The sequence below is a fragment of the Podarcis bocagei genome (genome assembly GCF_964188305.1).
Source record: "Podarcis bocagei genome assembly, chromosome: Z".
NCBI lineage: Eukaryota > Metazoa > Chordata > Lepidosauria > Squamata > Lacertidae > Podarcis > Podarcis bocagei.
Genome location: NC_138140.1, coordinates 9,973,538 through 9,992,735, shown reverse-complemented (window position 1 = coordinate 9,992,735; position 19,198 = coordinate 9,973,538). Strand labels below are relative to the sequence as shown.

Here is a 19,198-nt window from a genome sequence, read left to right as displayed (position 1 = left end):
TCTTTAACCCAAATATATATTTGAGATCCCATTTCTTAATCCTGCCCGCTTTTCTTGATGGTGATAGTGCTGCAATGGTAACTCATTTTGGATCGGGCCACAACCCAGCCATGGATCCTGAACCAGCAGTTGAAGACCAATGATCTATTACATACAATACAAAAAGAAAAAGGATTGGGGAGAGGAGAGGAGAGGAAAGACAAGCATCAAGAGTAACTGCTCCATCTCTGGCTAATGGATTGGGGCAAAGTTGGCCTCCCCTAACCATGACAGTGTTTCTAGGAAGCAGGAAGTGGCCTGGACAGTGGTGGCAGAGAACATACCATGCCTCCCGTTAGTTCTCCAGACCTTTTTATTTATTATGGTCGTTATTACTCCTGGTGTCTCAGCTCCAGCTGTTAAAGGGATCAGGTTGTTACTTCCCAGGCTGCCTCTAGACCCCAGAGCCAGGAAGCAAACCTTTTATGACATCATGGCTTTCCTGCCCTCCTCCCTCTAGTTTCCCCCACTCTGTCTCCACCTGAACCACACACCTGGAGAAGGAAACTCACCTGGGCACCCTAGTGCCACCCAACAGCCATCATGAGGGAAGCTGATCAAATCCTGGTTGATTGACTTACTTGTTAAGCAGGGAACCACCTCTTTCATCAGGCACAATGAAATCAGGTCAGTAGAGTAATGCAGTCCCTGGGGACTGGTTCCTACAGTAGAAGACTGTCAATCGAAGCTGCTGGGTTTTTGTGTGTGTCCGAAATTGTGTGTCCTATAGGTCAGGAGAGGGAAACCTTTTTTTTTCTGATAAGGGCCAAACTCCCCTTATAGACTCCTTTGGAGGCCATAACCAGAGCACAAAGTGCATGGACCCAGAAACAGAACAGGGTGGAGCCAAGAACAGAAGTAGCTAGGACACCCCCTCCTATCTCCTTCTGCCACCCCTTTCCCCCATTCTCCTCACCACAACCAGCTGCATGACATCAGGCCACAAGTTGCCCATTCTATGATTTCTGCTCTAAGTACACACACATCAGGGAGTCAGGATTGGCTGATGCTGCTTGTCAGGTGTGTACACTCCTCAGCACATCCTCAACTAACCAGCTACTTTCAGGTGGAGTGGATAATTCTGGCCCATGGCCCATTGGCTTCGGTACCATTACGGTGTTTTGTGGGAGGGGGAGATTTTTGCCTTTGATGTCAGGTGGCCAAACTTATTTACCTGCTCTTTCATTAAGCTACCTAGGCCCTGCCATCATCATCTAAGGCCCTTTTCTATAGACATCTTCAGAAGGAGGTGCAGAGGGTGGCAGTGGAAGAGAAGAAGAGGCCTTTTCCATGGGGTCTTCCTATCTGCAGTACACTCTCCCCAGAGTCCAACTTTACTTAGTATTTAGACACAAGACTAATATATTCCACTTTGGTATTTAACTTAGATCACACTGCAGGGTGATTTATGCCATTTGTGGTGCTCATCTTTTACTGGGGTGCAGGTGGGGTGGAGAGTAGGATTCGTACCTTATATTCATTTTGGATGAGCACCTCTATTCATTTTGGTTCTGTTCTCTTGTCACAAGAACATAAGAAGAGCCCTAGTGGATCAGGCCAATGATCCATCTAGTCTGGCGTGCTGTTATCATGGTGGCCAACCAGGTGCCTATTGGAAGCCTGCAAGCTCAACGGCATTCTGCCCACCTGTGACCCCCAGAAACTGGTATTTGGAGGTATAATGCTACTGACAGTGAAGCTAGAATATAGACCTGTCCTCCATGAGTATGTCCAACCCTCTAAGTTTGGTGGCCACCACATGAAAAAGTACTTTTTCCTCTTTGGGCAAGAGTCTTCCAACACTCAATGTCATTGGATGTTCACATACTATTATGAGAGAGGCATAAAAACTTTTCTCTATCCCCTCTCTCGGGATGCAAGTGGCACTGTGGTCTAAACCACAGAGCCTAGGAGTTGCTGATCCGAAGGTTGGCGGTTCGAATCCCCACGACGGGGTGAGCTCCTGTTGCTCGGTCCCAGCTCCTGCCAACCTAGCAGTTTGAAAGCACGCCAGTGCAAGTAGATAAATAGGTACTGCTCCAGGAGGAAGGTAAACGGCATTTCCATGCGCTGCTCTGGGTCGCTAGAAGTGGTTTTGTCATGCTGGCCACATGACCCGGAAGCTGTACACTGGCTCCCTCGGCCAATAAAGCGAGATGAGCGCCGCAACCCCAGAGTCGGTCACGACTGGACCTAATGGTCAGGGGTCCCTTTACCTTTACCTATTCTCTCCATGCCGTATATCAGTGCTTCCCAATTAGCTAAGTACTGTGAACCCTCTGTTTTTCAAAAGCCAAACCATGGACCCTCTACATTTGGAAATTTTGATTATCTCTATGGTAGTTTTTGCTACGTGAATGGAACCCCTGGGTGGATTATGCAGACCCTCTGGGATCCACGGACCACCAATCAGCAACCACTGCCATGGATTACTTCGCAGACTCCTATAATGTCTAACTCTTTCTTGCCCTATCTCTAAACTAAAAGGGCTCAAACGCTGTGGCCTTTCTTCATTTCGGCTGCTCATTTCCTGAATCTTTTCCAACCCTACAATATATTTTCCCCTCACTGTCCTAAGGATTTGTTTAAAAACATATGGCTGTATCCAACTAAGTTCTACTCAGTCAGCCTATTGAAATCAATGTACCTAGGTTAGTCGGTGGGTCTACTCTGTGCAGGACTAGCATTGGTTACAGCTTGGGGGGAAGAGTCAGGCTGGATCAGGCAAAAGGCTTCACTCTTGCAGCATCCTGTTCTCACAGTGGCCAAAAATATACCGTATTTTTTGCTCTATAAGACTCACTTTTTCCCTCCTAAAAAGTAAGGGGAAATGTGTGTGCGTCTTATGGAGCGAATTCAGGCTGCGCAGCTATCCCAGAAGCCAGAACAGCAAGAGGGATTGCTGCTTTCGCTGCGCAGCGATCCCTCTTGCTCTTCTGGCTTCTGAGATTCAGAATATATTTTTTCTTGTTTTCCTCCTCCAAAAACTAGGTGCGTCTTGTGGTCTGGTGCGTCTTATAGAGCGAAAAATACGGTACCTTTGCCTGTTGTTTGAGGACTTGGAAGAGACCAGGATTCAAACTCCCCTCCTCAATGAGGCTCACAGGCAGTGGCGTAGCGTGGGGGGTGCAGGGGGGGCGGCCGCACCGGGCGTAACATCTGGGGGTTAGGGGGCAAAAATCCACGGGTTAGGGGGCGCAAATCCACAGGTTAGGGGGCGCAAATTACTTGCCTTGCCCTGGGTGCTGACAACCAACGCTACGCCACTGCTCACAGGGTAAACTGGGGCCAGTCACTGCCTTACAGGCTTGTTGGGACAATTGGGGAAATCACGTGCGCCACCTTGAGGTCCTTTGGAGGAAAAGCGAGCGATAACACGCAACGAATAAATATTAATAATAATAATAATTAGAAAGCACTGGCGACTCCCACCAACTGGCACTGAGGCGCGCGCACAAAGGCTCCGACACTAGCAGTAACCAACCTGCGTCTTTGCGGCTGATAGCCTTCGCCCATGAAAACAGTATTTCCAGCGCCGCACCCACACTGGTTTGGGGGCGCCCGCCCTCTTCCCCGCCCCTCGCTCCGCCTCCGGCCTCTGGTCCGCAGGGGGCGGCTATAAGAAAGGCCGGCAGGAGCCGGCAAAGGTGCAGCTGCTCCGCAAAGCTTGTGGGTTGGGATCGCGCTTCTTAAACCATCCGAGCGCGCCAGAGACGCCCCCACAGCCGGAGGTAAGTGCGCCGCCATCGGGCTAGGCGTCCCCGTGCGCTCCCGCCGCGTTCCCCGCGACCCCCTTCCGAAAGCGGGCGAAAAGCGCCGCGACTCGGAAGTCAAGTCCCGAAGTGAATCCGTATATTGTTTCCGAGTAAAGCCTCGCGGGCGCCGCAGCCCCAGAGCCGCGTTCCGCCGGATGGAGAGGTTAATTGGGGTGAAAAGGAGATGAGACCGGGGTTCTCCTTTTTAGAGGGGCTTCTTCTATTTCTCGCCTACCCATCTCTGCGTCGAGGTTACGCGCGCGCGCGCTCGCACCGGGCTCGACCCCACTTCCTAGGGGGGAAATGCACGGTTTTCGCCCAACTTCTGATCCACGAGGGCTCTTGGCGCGGTTTAGGGGTCGTCAAGTTGCTTTCTTCCGAGTAGCCCCCACTGAAATCGCTTGGGGCGCCCCCGCGTAAAAGCACCCAGGGGGGTTGCCGTTCAACAAGACTTTTGCTTTTTGTGTCCAGCCAAGTTCTTCTCGGGCTTGAAGTTGTAGTTCTCGGGAATGTAGGCGAAAATCGCGCCGGCATTTTCTGCCGCTGCGTGGCGCTGCCGGCTGGTGATTGACCAGCCCTAGGGCCTTTCTCAAAAGGAAGCTGACCGTGAAAAACTCAAAACGTATTTAACGTTTTTACATTTGCTGGAGTTATTAGTAGTTGTATTGGCCCTTTAGCAGGTTTCAGGAGGGGGCATGCTTTAAAAAAAAATTAAAATTAAAAAAAGATCTTATTAGTTTACAAAAGTACTGTACATGGATTGTCTTTTTTCAAGTTGTTTGCTACAGATCAATTACATTTGTGGAGAGACATTAGTGTTATATGCAGTATAAGGCTGGAGAAGAAAAGTGGGGGGGGGAGAGGAGGGGTGGTGGTAAAACCTATATTCTTTCACTCAGTGTTATGTGTGGGGTTTTGTGTCAGTGTCCCTTGGGTAGGTTCCTTTTCTATTTGCTTGTTATATTTCCTTGGTAGTGAGAGGTTGGAGGAGACATGTTTTGTAAGTCACTCAGGCATCTTGTGAAAAGCTATGAATTAATGTAATTAATCCTAACATCAGTGAGTGAGATTTTGAATTCAGTAAGACTCTTTTATCAGGCTGGATGTTGATTAAAAAGGGGGGGGGGTTATTAGAAATTTATTTGTGGTTTCTTTAAAATACTACCTGGGACGTGGGTAGCACTGTGGTTTAAACCACTGAGCCTCTGGGGCTTGCGGTCCCAGCTCCTGCCAACCTAGCAGTTCAAAAGCACACCAAAAAGTGCAAGTAGATAAATAGGTACCGCTCCAGCGGGAAAGTAAACGGTATTTCTGTGCACTCTGTCTTCTGTCAAGGTGTCCTGTTGCACCAGAATCTGTATTTGACGCATATTTAAAACTTAATGTAGAACAATGGTTGAATAAAATCACCACTTAAATGAGTGTTTTTAAAAAATTATACAAACTAAATTCCACCACGTCATCAACATAAACTGTTAGCCTATTTGAATGCCTCTATGAATAGGTTTTAAGTGCCAGGAAAGAGAAAAGCTGGATGAATAACCATTGAATACAAAAGATAAATTACTCTTTAAATACCGTTTTGAAAATATGTAAAAATTAATCAACACCTGATTTCCCTGGAGAGAGTGGTAAGCAATTCTACCATCATCATGAAAATGATATTGTGGGTTGTATAAAATGTCAATCTTAATTCAGAATTGACTTGTTGAAATGAATGGACGCAACAAACTTCGATACCGCACCATCTTCTAATTTTTAAAGTGTAGAATCTTTTGTTACTATTATTTAGTTATGATTTATTTATTTAGCTTTGTATACAGTCCTATATCTGTAGATTTCGGGACAGTTGACAACATAAATTTGTAATATAAAAAACACAAAATACTGTACATAATAAAAATTGAAACAAAAACAATCCAGTAATCCCCCTTTTATAGGGTCGCAAAGGAAGGCCTCTCTCTCTCACACACACACCCCACAAAGCCAACAACTTTAAAACATGGCCATAAATACGGTAATATTTGTAATATTTGTAATTGTGGGTTGTATAAAATGTCAATCTTAATTCAGAATTGACTTGTTGAAATGAATGGACGCAACAAACTTCGATACCACACCATCTTCTAATTTTTAAAGTGTAGAATCTTTTGTTACTATTATTTAGTTATGAATTATTTATTTAGCTTTGTATACAGTCCTATATCTGTAGATTTCGGGACAGTTGACAACATAAATTTCCAATATAAAAAGCACAAAATACTGTACATAATAAAAATTGAAACAAAAACAATCCAGTAATCCGGTCGCAAAGGAAGGCCTCTCTCTCACACACACACACCCCCCCCAAAGCCAACAACTTTAAAACATGGCCATAAATACGGTAATTACAAATATTTTGAGAACTTTGTATAAGCTGCCCAAGAACAGGGTGAATGATAGATAAATTGAAATAGCTAATCGCCAAGAAGAGCCTGACTGCTGGGTTGAACAAAAGGCCCATCTAGTCCAGCTACTTGTTCTCAGATGCCCCAATAGGAAGCCTGCAATTAGGCCCCAACAGCAACTCTCCCCACTTGTGACTTCCAGCAGCTGCTACACAGAGGCACATAAGGAGTGCAAAGAAGTCTTGCTGTTTTCTGCTGCACAGGTGAAGCAAGGGACCCCTCAAGGAAAAGAGACCTGTAGCCCCTGCATTATTACTTTTCTCACATTTTCTCAGAATGGTAGAAGGGAAATGGCTTTGTTGCTTGGAGTGTTGGAAGAAACCCAGAGAGGGAGCCTCCACAACAGTGGTACCTCAGGTTAAGAACTTAATTTGTTCTGGAGGTCCGTTCTTAATCTGAAACTGTTCTTAACCTGAGGTACCACTTTAGCTAATGGGGTCTCCCTCTGCTGTCACCACTTTAGCTAATGGGGCCTCCTGCTGCTGCCACGCCGCAGCGCGATTTCTGTTCTCATCCTGAGGTAAAGTTCTTAATCCAAGGTATTATTTCTGGGTTAGCAGAGTCTGTAACCTGAAGCGTCTGTAACCTGTACAGTGGTACCTCGGGTTACATATGCCTCAGGTTACATACGCTTCAGGTTACAGACTCCGCTAACCCAGAAATATTACCTCAGGTTAAGAACTTTGCTTCAGGATGAGAACAGAAATTGTGCTCCAGCGGCGCGGCAGCAGCAGAATGCCCCATTAGCTAAAGTGGTGCTTCAGGTTAAGAACAGTTTCAGGTTAAGTACGGACCTCCGGAACGAATTATGTACTTAAACTGAGGTACCACTGTACTGCTTATCTGCCTCAAGGCCCTGGAATGATTGTGCAAAGTGCAGAAAGCCTCAAAGGCTGACCTTAAGGCACTGGTTTTAGTCTGTGGGGGGTGCAGTTGGTTTTTAAGGTAACAAGAGTCCTAAATTATTTACATCAGGAATGTGGCATCCCAGATGTAGTTGGATGACAGCTCTCTTCACCCCCTGACCATTGGCCATTTTGGCCAGTGCTGGTGGGAGTTGGAGGGGCAACAAGGGGGGGGGCATAGCTTCCCCATTCAAATTTTCAGCCTTAAAAGTCCCCATCATTTCTGTTTAATGGATGGATGTGGGGGCAAGGGAGAGAAGTCAATGGGCATGAATTTTTTTGCCATCTAAAAAAAAATCTTCATCTTTCACCTCCGTTCTCTTAACATTTATTTTTTTAATCAATATTTTATTAAGTTTTAACAATAAAAAAGTTCAGAAAAATACAAAGACAGAGAAAATACAAAGTTACAGAATACAAAAATACACACTTTAAACACGAAAAAAGAAAAGAAGAGAAAAACACATATAGGAAAAAAACAAAAATTCCCTCTTTCTTAATTTCATCTTTAGTTAACTTATTTTCCTGACTTCCTCACGTCTCCCGTTCTTGGATCCCTTTTAATAATTAATTCAGCAAATTTGTGTCCTGTTAGTTTATTTATTATTAATCCAATCTTACATTTTACCTTGTTGCTAGAGCCCCTGCAATTCATTTCAATGTCATCAGCATTCAAAAATTTTACAGTACTTCTGCAAATAAGTTTTAAATTTCCTCCAATCTTCTTCCACCAACTCTTCTCCCTGATCTCGGATTCTGCCAGTCATTTCCACCATCCGTTCTCTTAACATTTAAACTGAAGAATCTTTCTTTTAGTCTCAAAATGTTCTTTGCCTGCTTTGCAACATAAGTTCAGTTGGCCCTAAGATATATATTTCGTCCAGAGGTGAAAAGAAGATGTAGTAGCAACCAAGGAAGAGTGGCTAATTAAATTAATGGATTGTGCTTAAATGGCAAGGGTTAGGTGTAATAAGAAACCAAGGGGGGAAGTTATTAAAGATTGGGGGGGGGGAATTGTGGAATATTGGAAAAATTCATGAATGCAAATAAGTTCATTAACAGGGTTAATGTAAAACAAGTTAAACATATTACTAAGAGAAACTAAAGAATAATTTAAAGATGGAGTAATGTGGAAAATAGGGACGCGGGTAGCGCTGTGGTCTAAACCACAGAGCTTAAGGCTTGCCGATCAGAAGGTCAGCGGTTCAAATCCCTGCGATGGGGTGAGCTCCCATTGCTCGGTCCCTGCTCCTTCCAACCTAGCAGTTCAAAAGCACGTCAAAGTGCAAGTAGATAAATAGGTACTGCTCTGGCGGGAAGGTAAATGGCGTTTTTGTGCGCTGTTCTGGTTCGCCAGAAGCGGCTTAGTCACGCTGGCCACATGACCCGGAAGCTGTACGCCGGCTCCCTTGGCCAATAAAGCAAGATGAGCGCCACAACCCCAGAGTTGGTCATGACTGGACCTAATGGTCAGGGGTCCCTTTACCTTTAATGTGGAAAATGCAGTATAAAAAGTAAAACTAAAAAGAAACCACAAAGGGGAGGGGAGGGAAGCCAGATATTTGTACAGTATTAGAAATGTATGTGATTTGTCTTTTTGTCAGTTGTATGTCTGTAAATTTTTAAAACATCAAAAAAAATTTAGATCGAAAAAAAGAAAGATATTTGCCTAGTGTCACCTTAAGGTGGGCTCTGCTTCTTCCTCCAGCGTTGAATTGGCCTACAAATTCCAGTGTTTGTTTTCCCACTTCCTTGCTGGGTGTTAGCTTAGTGGCGGTTGGAAAGTTCCTGTTTCTCCCCTGATACTTTGCTAGCTGGATCTCTACTGACGCTCAAAGAGAGAAAGCTTTAGGCTGAAAACTTGTTTAGGAAGCCTAACCAATACTTTAACAAGCATAACTGCCACCTTCCCTCAGTGCGGTTTAGTGCAGGGATGCAGACCTATTTCTTGTTTTGATCAAGCTCTTTATCCATTTTAATGCACCGGCATCAGCTTCCCTCCTCTTCCCAAACTCCAGGTGCCAATTTGTACCCTTATCCAGAGATGGAAGGAACATGTAGCCCTCCATAGGTTGTTGGACAGCAACTCACATTGTCCCTCACTATTGTTCATGCTGAGTGAGCCACTGGTGGGATTTGGCACCCAAGATCTGGAGGGTCAGAGATACTTCCACTGTTTAATTTTAAAAATTAAAATTCTGTGTGCATGCAGAGTGCAGTTGTGGAATCTTTTGGATATTACTGCTTATTAGCACTATGTGGAATTTCATGAGTAAATGGGGAAGGTTTTTTGGGTGGGGGAGGAGGAAAGAGACGGGGGCACCTCCCAGGAAGAGTCTGTTATATAATTCTTCCAAAAGTTACCAGTTTGTATTAACCCAATCTTCAACCACTGTAAAAATGGACCTGTGTGATATCTCTTTCATTGTCCCCCACTGCCCACAAATCAATATTGCATTGCCCTAGAGCAGGCTAGCTAGTAGGGGTGGGGTTGATTCACAGCAGATAACTCCTTCTCAGCTGTGAGATGTTTGAGATAACAATCCTATTCATTCCACCTCTGATCTGAGCCCCTGCAGCCACACTCTTATGCCTGGCCATGTGGTTAATCCAATCATGCTCCTCCAAAGCTTCTAGCTCCTTCACCTCTTTCAGGGACAGCTGCTGAGGTTCTAACTGCTTAATGGGAGTGAGGCTGGGAAAAGAGATGTTGAGGGGAAGAGACCAGTTGTGCAAGTTTGGTGGTGCTTTCATTTGCCTAGGAATACAGGGAGCTGCCTTATACAGACCGTTGTCCATCTAGCTCAATATTGTCCACTATAAGCAAGCCTTATTATCGCTTTGTTCACCTAGCAGCGCAAGGAAGGTTTGGTCATTTACCCCAGCAGATGAGCTTTGAAACTCCCACCCAGAATTTGAAGGGGATCTAAAACGTCTTCCTTCCTCTCCTCCCTAGGTTGCCACCATGTCTGTGTCACACAGTTCCAAGCTGAACAAGGTGGTCAGGGACCAGTACATGAAGCTGCCCCTGGGAGACAAGGTGCTGGTCACATACATCTGGATCGATGGAACTGGCGAAGGCCTTCGCTGTAAAACCAGAACACTGAGTCAGGAACCAAAGACCATTGAAGGTAAGGCTGGGCAGCGGTTGCCCTCATCCTCTCTTGCAGGGGTAAGGAACCTTTTCTTTCAGGCTATGGGCCACATGCAAGTGGCAGGAGGAGCCAGGGGCAAAAGCGGGCAGAGCTTTGGGTGTCACATATCACCTCTGTAGTGCAGGCTAGTTTCTGCACAGCAAAGGGCAAGGACGCATCCCACCCAGGCAAAAACACTCAGGGAATGGTGCAAAGCAGCCAGTAGGAGGTGTGGTTTGGAGAGTCCCGAGGGCCAGCTAGAAAGGCTTTGAGAGCCACATTCAACCTCTGGGCCTGAGGTTCCCTTATTCCTGCTCTCTTCGGTGGCTCTGCTTGTGGTTAAAAGTCATTCCAACACCTTGTGCGGTGTGACTTCCTCTGTTCTCTCTACTTGTTTACAGTCCAGCTTTGGATCTGTCGACTCCCAGCATAGTCACACCCAGGTAGCAATCTAGTCTTAGGAGCTAGAAACTTGCAGAATCCTTTTTAAACAGGCAGGTCCCCAGACACCTGGCTTAATTATTATTTTTATTTTCTACTTTTGCTTCCTGAAATGTTTGCCAATGTAATTGGAAGCGACTTTTTACTTCCTTTTGGGGATTCTCAACTGCAGGCTGGGCTGCAGTTAATGTGGATGCCACTTGGCCTATGCAAATCCTCAGTGACAGAGACATGAATGAACCTGCCAGGCTTTGATTACAGGGAGTGGAAGAAGCAGGGCTGGGTTCCTTTTGATGCCCTCTTGTGCATCTTAAGGGGAGTTGTCTGTTAGGCTTTTTTACAGGGAAATGTCACCCCAAGGTGAATAACCCATTCATTCAATCGTGTGAGGAACCTCTAGACTGCAGGCTTAATGAGCTGTACCAGTCCTCACATATTTGGCCAGGTCTCATCCACCTAACGTCACAGGAACATATGAGATTTACTTGTAGTGTATCAAGGCACTGGTCAATGTAGTTCAGTTGTTGTTTTTTTACACTGATTTGCAGCAGCTCTCCAGAACATTCCCAACTCTTCCTAGACATCCCAGGACTGGAACCTGGGGCCTTCTATGTGCAAGACAGATGTTCAACCTTCCCTCTGATGCCTGAGGTGTGGAAAGGCAGCTGAGTTGGCCCAAAATGGGCATCTAAAGTGCCGCTGAACTGTTGATCATTGGGACTTCAGGTCACAGTGTGTGGGTCTTTTCAAGCCCCTTCCTAAGCATGATGCTTAGAAGACCAGATGATCAGCTGGTTTTTCAGGGCTCCAGAGTGCAATGCAGGGCTCTTTACAGGCCCCTTGCAAAGTGACCTGTGCTGTGCTGTCAGATTTGGACCATAGCAGGTAGGGGAGATAAGGATCTGTCTTGCTGACCAGGTCCAGTTTTCCCAGCCGATGGTCTGAACTGAACCTAAAAAGCTGCCTTATACCACCTAATGCCACATACTGTTTGCTGTGCGCTGGCAATGTGTTGCATCTTGTAGTGCAGCAGCACCTTCTCTCTGGAACAGGGTGCCTTTAATGTGTTGTTCTTGGAACCTACTAAAAACTGGTCAGCTTGCTTAGGACAGGCTCCCCAGACATCTAAATTTATTATTAAGCATAAATGTGTTTACAAACAAAAACAACTACTGGTTTTATTTATATTGTGATAAATGTTTCTGCTTTTCTGTTGGAAAACGGTTTTTCTGTTTTTAATCTTTTTTTATTCTCTTAAGTGTATTTTCTTTTTGTTCTGTGCAAACCGCTTAGGGGTTTTAGTTTTATGTATATATAAACTGCCCACTCCAAGGAGTTGATTATTTAATAAGTTAGTTGGTTAGCTAGTTAGTTAAATAAATAAATAAATGCAGGATCTGTCTACGGCAGGCATAGGCAAATTCGGCCCTCCAGATGTTTTGGGACTAAAACTCCCATCATCCCTGACCACTGGTCCTGTTAGCTAGGGATGATGGGAGTTGTAGTCCCAAAACATCTGGAGGGCCAAGTTTGATCATGCCTGGTCTATGGGTTCATGTAGCTGAGTATTATTGCTGCTCACTGGAAGTGACTCTCCAGGATATTTCCACACCTGGGGCGAAAGCAGGGTGTCTCCCCTTGTCCTACCTGGAGATGCCAGGGATTGAACCTGGGTTCTTCTGCATGTAAAGCAGATGCCAGCCTCTAATAGGTCTGGATTCAGTGGAGTGATACCTAAAACACCTTTATTTCAATCCCTCCTGCAGATCTCCCAGAATGGAACTTCGACGGATCCAGCACAGGCCAGTCTGAAGGCTCCAACAGCGACATGTTCTTGATCCCCGTTAAGATATTCAGAGACCCTTTTACCCTTGACCCCAACAAGCTTGTCTTATGTGAGGTTCTGAAATACAACCGGAAGCGGGCAGGTGAGGTCTTATTCAGTGTCCCATGCCCTCGAAGTTGAACAACCAATAAAAGCCTTTGCACACCTGCAAACCTTGGGCTTGAAGCAAAATGGCGTGTTGACATAACTTTTCTTCCTTGCAGAAACCAATCTGAGGAGCAGATGCAAGGTAATCATGGACATGGTCAAAGAGAGTCAGCCTTGGTTTGGGATGGAGCAAGAATACACTTTGCTGGGTGTCGATGGGCACCCATACGGCTGGCCCAAGAATGGTTTTCCAGGCCCACAAGGTAAGAAGAATAAGGCTTTCAGCTGAAATGGATGGATGCAGCTAGGGGTATGCGAGGACGTGACTTCTGGCTGGCACCATATCAGACATACCGCGAGACTCTTTTGCTTTAATGATATATTACATATATACTGCAAGAATGAGCGGCATCCTGTAATTGCCCTTGGACTACTTGATTGATTGATTAATTTATCTGAAGCACTGCTGACCTGCTCTTCAGTCAAATAAGGCTTCCAGATTTCATGTCACCCTTCCTGCCTTCAGGTTTAACTATCTAAAAGGCATGACACAAAAGTAAAAAGGGATGGGGAGGGAGGAGGAAAAAGAACCTTTCATGTGCTTCTTGGCCTAATTTAATTACCGTATTTTTTTGCTCTATAAGACTCACTTTTTCCCTCCTAAAAAGTAAGGGGAAATGTGTGTGCATCTTATGGAGTGAATGCAGGCTGCGCAGCTATCCCAGAAGCCAGAACAGGAAGAGGGATCGCTGCTTCCGCGATCCCTCTTGCTGTTCTGGCTTCTGGGATCCAGAATATTTTTTTCCTTGTTTTCCTCCTCCAAAAACTAGGTGCATCTTATAGAGCGAAAAATACGTAGTATGTTGAGGAGGGGGAAAGGAAGTGGCAGAGCAACAGACAAAAGATGTTGCTTTGCCAAGCTTGGTGAAAATGCCATTGCAGCAAGGGTGGGTTTTTCTGACGGGGGGCAGGGGAGATCAGTCTTTGAACCTCTGCCTGTTGCTAGCAGGAGAATTCACAAATAGTCCCCTTTCCCCTAAAGGTTTTGGTAGATGTTTGTTATGCCACAAGCAAGATGGTTGCCTGCCAAGATCCTATATAACTCGGAGATGAAAAACATTGGTGGTAGTTCATCTCCTTTGCATGCAGAAGGTTTCGGGTTCAGTCCCTGGCATTTACAGGTAGGGGTGGAAACCGTCCCTGACTCAAAACCTGGAGAGCCTCTTGCAGTCACTGCAGACAATAATAAGCTAGATGGACCAAAGATCTAACCTGTACGAGGCAGCTTCCCACGTTTCTATGTTCCTTCCCTGTGGGACCAGATGCACTGTCCAGGCCTCTCCCTGGTTTTCTGTTTGCCAGGATGGATGATGGAAGAGATGTGAGTCAGTTAACACTTGTTGCTTCACCCACTTCTGGCTGCTCCTGCCCCTGGCAGGTGGCTCCCAGAAGGTTCCTTCAGGAGGGAATGTGGGCGTTGTCTAAGAAATGTTCCCCAACTCTGCTATGAATTGATGGGTCCCTACTGCTGAGTCACAGATAAGGGCCTCAGAATGCTCATGTGATCAAGTAGCGTCTTGCTGATGCAAGCAATACACATACATACATAAGCACACACACACAAACAGATATGCATGCTGCCTTGCAGTTGCCATCTGTGCATTGTGTATCTTGCAAATCATCTGACCTTTCCCTCCCTGACGTTGCTTGCCTGACCGGGCATTGCACAAAAGTTTCCACTCGCTAACCGGTTTGGTTGCGAAATCCTCCTCCGTGTGAGGGATTACTGAAAGGTGCATGCCAGGCCCTTTCAGCAAAGAGTGCTCTGCCCTTGCCATGCGCCTTGCAAGCAAGTCTCTGAACTGGGGCAATCAGTGGAGGCTGCTTTGTTAGGGCAAGTACGGCACTGCCCTACCAACTTAAGCCTGCTCTCAGCCAGCCCCCTCAACATTTTTCTCTGACTCCTTTCGCCCTTCTCAGTGCACCTCCCTTTCTCCCATGCCTTGGCCACTGCTGTGCTGTTGTAGCCTGCCTTCGCTTTTGCTCCACTCTCCTGCCCTGACTCCACGCAAATCCAGATTGCGACACAGTGCCTCAAATCTTCCAATGGGGGAATCTTACGTTTTTATTATATAGAGATAAGTGGCGGGGCCCCTCTGGCCCTCCATATATTGTCAAACACTTTCTTCCACCAGCCCTGGCCAGCTTGGCCAATGGTCAGGAATGATGGGAGTTGTAGTCCAAAAAATCAAAAGGGCCACAGCTATAAACAGAGGTAAAGTCTGGAGGTGTTACTTGCTATGTCATAAATAAATCTTGGCAAGTGCTGGGACCCAATGCTTTTTTTCTGGAGGTACTCAAGGGTACTCAATACAGCACTTTCTATAACAAATTCATGTTGAGTACTGGCACCTTTTTTCTTTTTCTTTTTAAAAAGCAAAGGATGGACCTAACATTTTAACAGGTGAAGACTGTGTGTAAGGAAGAGGAGATAGATCCCAATGGTGGTTTTTCCAACTTAGCGGAGACATTCCCTTGTCCTTGTCTCTCTGTCTTTGTTTCTTATGCAGTTCTTTCCTAAGATGGCACCTCCTGTTGGATATGCACATATCTCATAACAAAGCAGCATGCTAATTGTGTGTGTCATGTGCTTTTTCTTTCCTAGGACCTTATTATTGTGGCGTTGGGGCCGACAAGGTGTACGGGCGTGACATAGTGGAGACCCATTACAGGGCCTGCATTTATGCTGGTGTGGAGATCTGTGGCACCAATGCTGAAGTCATGCCTTCTCAGGTATGTATAAAGAGGACCTATGGGGCATCCGTTTTGCATGCAGGAGTCCCAGGTTCAACCCCAATGGCATCTCCAGGTGGGGCTGGGTGAGACAGGAAGATGTGGCATTCCAGTTGCTGGGTCTTACTACAGCTTATTGCTTCCCCTTATTGCTCTTATTTTGATCTGCCACCTGCTCCAGCCCTCTTTTCTTTTAGGGCCACCTGGCAGAGTGTGTTTGTCAACCTTGAAGGTTAGGAACCTGTTTCTTTTTGCACTAATAGCATCTCTTTCTACCTGCAGTGGGAATTCCAGGTGGGGCCTTGCGAAGGTATTGAGATGGGTGACCACCTGTGGATGGCGAGATACATTTTGCATCGGGTCTGTGAAGACTTTGGGGTCATTGCCACTTTGGATCCAAAACCAATAACCGGCAACTGGAACGGCGCTGGGTGCCACACCAATGTCAGCACGAAAGAAACAAGGCAGAAAGGGGGTATCAAGTGAGTGGATTTTCCCGTCTAGACAACTTGAGTGGATTATTTGAGGGTCTGTGGGTGGAGCTGGAGCCTCCCCAAAACACTGCAGCAATGTTGTCTCCGTTTGCTTGCTTAAGTTGTTTGCCTTCTGGTGGTTCCCTCACTGCGAGAAGCCAAGTTACAGGGAACCAGACAGAGGGCCTTCTCGGTGGTGGCACTCGCCCTGTGGAACGCCCTCCCACCAGATGTCAAAGAGAACAACAACTACCAGACTTTTAGAAGACATCTGAAGGCAGCCCTGTTTAGGGAAGCTTTCAATGTTTGATGCATTACTGTATTTTAATATTTTGTTGGAAGCCGCCCAGAGTGGCTGGGGAAGCCCAGATAGATGGGCGGGGTATAAATAATAAATTATTATTATTACCCTGGTGTTTTTGCTGTAGCCCACCCACTCCATCGTTTCCACAGCTGCTGTCCTCTCACTCCACTTGGGCAGAGAAGATGAATGGCGACGCCATGCAGAATGCCAGGCCTCTTGGCAAGCAGGGGGTGGGGGGCATTCTGGAGTATGGCTGAAGTGGTGGGGGGGCTAGTGGGAGTGCCCAGGAGGTGGTGCTTTCCCATTTTGCCTCGGGTGGCAAGACTGTACAAGCCACCTCTGATTATTTGACTGTCAGGTGTGCTTCTGTATTTGCCAGGCGTGTAGCAAGGGCTGCCTTGGAGGAGGTGCTTCCGCTTGCGCCTATATAATGAACAAATGCCAAATTGTGCAAAAAGTGTCTGGAGGCTCCTGCTCCTCAAATCATGTTTAATTTTCCCCATTAAAACTATATTACAGAGGGAGTGCCGCCAAGCTTCCAGTGTAAGATTTGGGGCTGTCCCTTTCAGGGGAAATACATAAATTAATATAATAAAAGATTTCTGTTGAGTTCCAATTACAATTCAAGTTACCAAGGTCATACATAGTATCAATTCTTTTGACAATATCTACCATTTGTACAATCAAAAATATTCAGAAGCACTAATTTTGGACAGTGATCAGTGGTTTGCTTTTGTAAAATTTATGGTCACTGTCAGAATAGGTTTCCAGAAATCTTCTACCAACATATTCCCATCTTAAAGTTATATACAGTGGTACCCCAGGTTAAGAAGTTAATTCGTTCCGGAGGTCCATTCTTAACCTGAAACTGTTCTTAACCTAATGGGGCCTCCTGCTGCCGCCACGCTGCCAAGATTTCTGTTCTCATCCTGAAGCAAAGTTCTTAACCCGAGGTACTATTTCTGGGTTAGCGGAGTCTGTAACCTGAAGCATCTGTAACCCGAGGTACCACTGTATTCAAAATCTCTCTCTCTCTCTCTCTCTCTCTCTCTCGCTCACACACACACACACACACACACACACACCATTTTTGACATTTGCAGAGGAGAGTGTGATGCCGTCTGTGCTGTAATTTCCAGAAGTTTTCCTGAACGTAAATACTCTGTCTTGCTTTTCTAATGTGCTCCATCTGACACTGGAGTCTGTGATTGTCCTGCTCTCCAGAAACGCACTGTCTCTGCCCTGCCATCGCAGTCGCTCCCAATACTTTTTGCTTATTTTTCCCTGGTGTGCCTGCAGTTCCTTAACACGTATTTTTTTCTGCCTCTCCTCTTCAGGTTCATTGAAGCTGCCATAGACAAGCTGAGCAAACGCCACAAGTACCACATCCGCATGTATGACCCTCGCGGGGGCCAGGACAACTCCCGGAGGCTGACGGGCCAACATGAGACCTCCAACATCTTCGAGTTCTCGGCCGGCATTGCCAACCGTGGGGCCAGCATCAGGATCCCCCGCCAAGTTGGGCAGGATGGCTGCGGGTACTTTGAGGACCGCCGCCCCTCTGCCAACTGCGACCCATATGCCGTTACAGAGGCCATTGTGAGAACTGTCCTCCTCAATGAGACCGGGGACGAGCCCGAGGCTTATAGCAATGAGGAACGGTTGCAGAAGGCGGCCGACGAAAACTAAGCCCCCATGGCCCCCTCACTCCCTAAAGTGTTGTCCCGTAGCAGTTAGTAAATGGCTGACATCTTTGGAACTCCTCGCATCGTGACATGTTGACTTACAGAACATATTTCTATATGTATACATATATATTTTTAGGAGAGAAAAATTATTTTCCTAGTGGGCTTAACGAGTTCCCTGGTTGTTGTTGTTTTTTAGATCACAATGTGGGCTTTTGAAGTACGGGTGGGGAGAACTTGTGGCCCTCCAGTGGTTGTTGGACTCTCGTTCCCACCAGCAGGGCCAGCACTCCTGGATGATGGGAATTGTAGTCTAGTGGTATCTGAAGGGCCTGCATGTTCCCCAACCTTGCTTTATGGTTGGGCTTGTTTCTTTGTTTAAGTTGACTTTGTAAGTGGGAAGATCAAGTTTTGTATAAATTTGTACACTCCTCCCACCCTTTTTCTGTCTCCACTACAATGAAATAATAAAGTGCAAGATCTTGGCTGCTGTTGGCCCCAGTGTTCATTTGGTTTGTGCATCATTGAGGCAAATCGTTTAGAACAACATGCCCCACGATTGCAGAGGTGCGATCTCCAAAAGCCATACCATTCCCTGGCTCTGCTTTGTACCCTGAGTACATTTGCCAGGCTGGAATGTGTCCTTAAAACCTGATCGTGCCTGCTACTTGTGCGGGTGGAGGACAATAATATTGTTAATATTTTATTATTGGCTGTGATTTGCCCAGGTCACTCAATGAACTTCATGACCAAGTGGGAAGAGTTGAACCCAGATCTCCCAGGTCCTAGTCCAACCCTCTAGATCAAGCAGACTCCTGCAGTGCTGTGCTATGGCATTAAGCCCTCATAGAACAAAGGGTGTTAGAGAATTGGGGGAAAGGGAATAACTGAAAACCCTGCTGGCACCTGATGGGAGTTTGCCAAGGAAGTGAGAGGGCAGTGCTGAGTTTTCAGAAAGACTTGCAAACCTTGTAAGGAAACTCCACCACCTGTCCTGTCAGCCCATGGGCAGGGGACCGGATGTAGGCCAGCAAGGTCCCTGTGGGTGCAGCTACCCACCTGCAATCACCTGACATTACTGTTGCAGCACATAACCAGTTTTTTACATTGGCAGCCTGGCTTGAATTCAAAACAGCTGGATTCCTACCACATGTAATAAGATTAACATTTGGTCCTGATACCTGCCAACAAAAATTGTGTGGGGGGTGGTGGTGTTTGTGGCTGTGTGTCAGGATTTCCTTGGGTCCAGCAGCTGTACTGTCGGTTGGAATTACTACACTTTTATTGCA

General features: G+C 46.2%; 1 protein-coding gene across 3 annotated transcripts; it reads left to right on the top strand.

Annotated features, from left to right (window-relative positions):
- The first annotated feature begins 508 nt into the window (after positions 1–508).
- Positions 509–18,393, top strand: LOC308579042 (glutamine synthetase-like). Of its 3 annotated transcripts, none has more exons than XM_081179820.1 (7): positions 509–666; positions 10,103–10,277; positions 12,488–12,649; positions 12,771–12,917; positions 15,320–15,447; positions 15,730–15,929; positions 17,562–18,393. In XM_081179820.1, the coding sequence occupies exons 2-7, from the start codon at positions 10,112–10,114 to the stop codon at positions 17,911–17,913; spliced, it is 1,155 nt and encodes a 384-aa protein (XP_081035946.1). In that variant the 5' UTR covers positions 509–666; positions 10,103–10,111; the 3' UTR covers positions 17,914–18,393. The 3 variants fall into 3 exon arrangements, with proteins under 3 accessions (XP_081035946.1, XP_081035945.1, XP_081035947.1); XM_081179819.1 differs by lacking the exon at positions 509–666 and adding an exon at positions 3,615–3,770; XM_081179821.1 differs by lacking the exon at positions 509–666 and adding an exon at positions 6,351–6,444.
- The last annotated feature ends 805 nt before the right edge of the window (positions 18,394–19,198 follow it).